Genomic DNA, 1,597 nt, shown 5'->3' on the forward strand with positions numbered 1-1,597 from the left:
TAAGTTTGAAGTATTAATTTATGCACAATTAGAGATTGAATATATATATATATATATATAAATCTTGATTTAAGTATATTTGAATCAACACGAGATATTCATGAACATTCAAACAGAATATGATCTGAATTCAATTACTTAGGAAATTTAAATAGGCATTTTCACATAGCACTCTTTGCACTCACTACTACCACATGGTCGAACCTTTGCTTGAGTATTGACATCACTACAAAGAGAAGAAAAGAATCCAATTCTTGAACTTCAACCACTTCATCCTTTCCTTCTCTCCTCTCCTAAACCCTAACAATATAACCAAACCTCCTCCTCCCCAAGAACTTCGACCAAGTTATAATTCAATGGCCACCTTTTGGGCTTTGCTTAAGCACCTCCACTCGCTTGCAGGGTAATCGATCAATGCATGGTCTCCTCAATTTTCTTGGCCTTCTAATCAATATTATCTTCTTCTTGTATAATTCTTTGATCATTTACCATATCGCAGGCCTGCAATTACTCTTCTCTTCCCCTTGTAAGTCCTCTCTCTGTATCTTTGTCGCGTACATTCCTCCCCTCTTTAATTTGCCTACGTGCAGATATTCTTCGATATGCGCCATCGAAAACAAGTCCAACCGTGAGGAAGATGAACAATGGTTGGCCTATTGGATCCTTTACTCCTTCTTGACACTCTTCGAGATGGTAGCTGAACCAATTCTGTACTGGTATAGCATATTTGTCTTCAATATCATATATGCATATCGGTTATCGTTACGAGCATCATCGAATTGACTTCTTTGATCGGGGGATGAAAACTAGGATACCCTTTTGGCACACGGTGAAGATGGTGTTTGTGGCTTGGTTGGTGCTCCCGCAATTAAGGGGTGCATCCTTTGTTTACGAGGAGCTCGTGAAGGGTAAGCTCAAAAAGTATTTCCGTAACTTGGGCTCCGACCGTCTCCATGAACAAAAGGTTACTCAGTTTCTTTACCATTAAGTAATATCAAGCATTCGTATTAGTTTTTAAGATGGTTTTAACGCTCGGAAAGCATCTTTTGTAGGCGGAAGACTAGAACTGAAGTCTAGAAGAAAGGAATCGAAGGACACGAAGATGATTAATTATCTTAATGTCACGAAATAAAGTTGTAAATTAGACTCTTTATGTTCATGAGAAGAGGAACAGGAATACCAAAGAGTTTGGTTTGAGATGTTTAGCAATCAATGTGATCAATTAGTTTAGTGTTGTAAGTGACGGAGTAGTCCTAATTTGTTCAGTTTGGTGAGAATTCAAAGTACTAGGTCACTAACTCGTTAAATTAAATAAATAAATAAATTTAAATTTCTATATATTCAATTTGTTAATGTTTATAAATAAAGATTATGGACTGCTCAATAAATAAATAAATTTTAAATGAATCGCCAGGCGCTTCGCAACCGAGAGCGTTAGAGGAGAAAGGAAAATCTGATCGAGTATGGGAAGCATTTCACCGCTCAATCAAAAAACAAAAGAGAGCATACAGACGATCTTCGAGACAGATCGATCAAGAAAAAAAGGCGCAAGGGACAGATTCGTCAGAACAGATTGATCGAAGACAGAAAACAGGAG

General features: G+C 37.3%; 1 protein-coding gene across 1 annotated transcript; it reads left to right on the forward strand.

The window, feature by feature from the left end:
• The first annotated feature begins 268 nt into the window (after positions 1–268).
• Positions 269–1,338, forward strand: LOC122040246 (protein HVA22-like). Its single transcript, XM_042599580.1, has 5 exons — positions 269–403; positions 500–526; positions 591–716; positions 811–964; positions 1,053–1,338. Exons 1-5 carry the CDS (start codon positions 357–359, stop codon positions 1,062–1,064), a joined length of 366 nt encoding a protein of 121 aa, XP_042455514.1. The 5' UTR covers positions 269–356; the 3' UTR covers positions 1,065–1,338.
• The last annotated feature ends 259 nt before the right edge of the window (positions 1,339–1,597 follow it).

This window comes from Zingiber officinale, chromosome 2A (assembly GCF_018446385.1).
Source record: "Zingiber officinale cultivar Zhangliang chromosome 2A, Zo_v1.1, whole genome shotgun sequence".
In the NCBI taxonomy this organism is placed as follows: domain Eukaryota; kingdom Viridiplantae; phylum Streptophyta; class Magnoliopsida; order Zingiberales; family Zingiberaceae; genus Zingiber; species Zingiber officinale.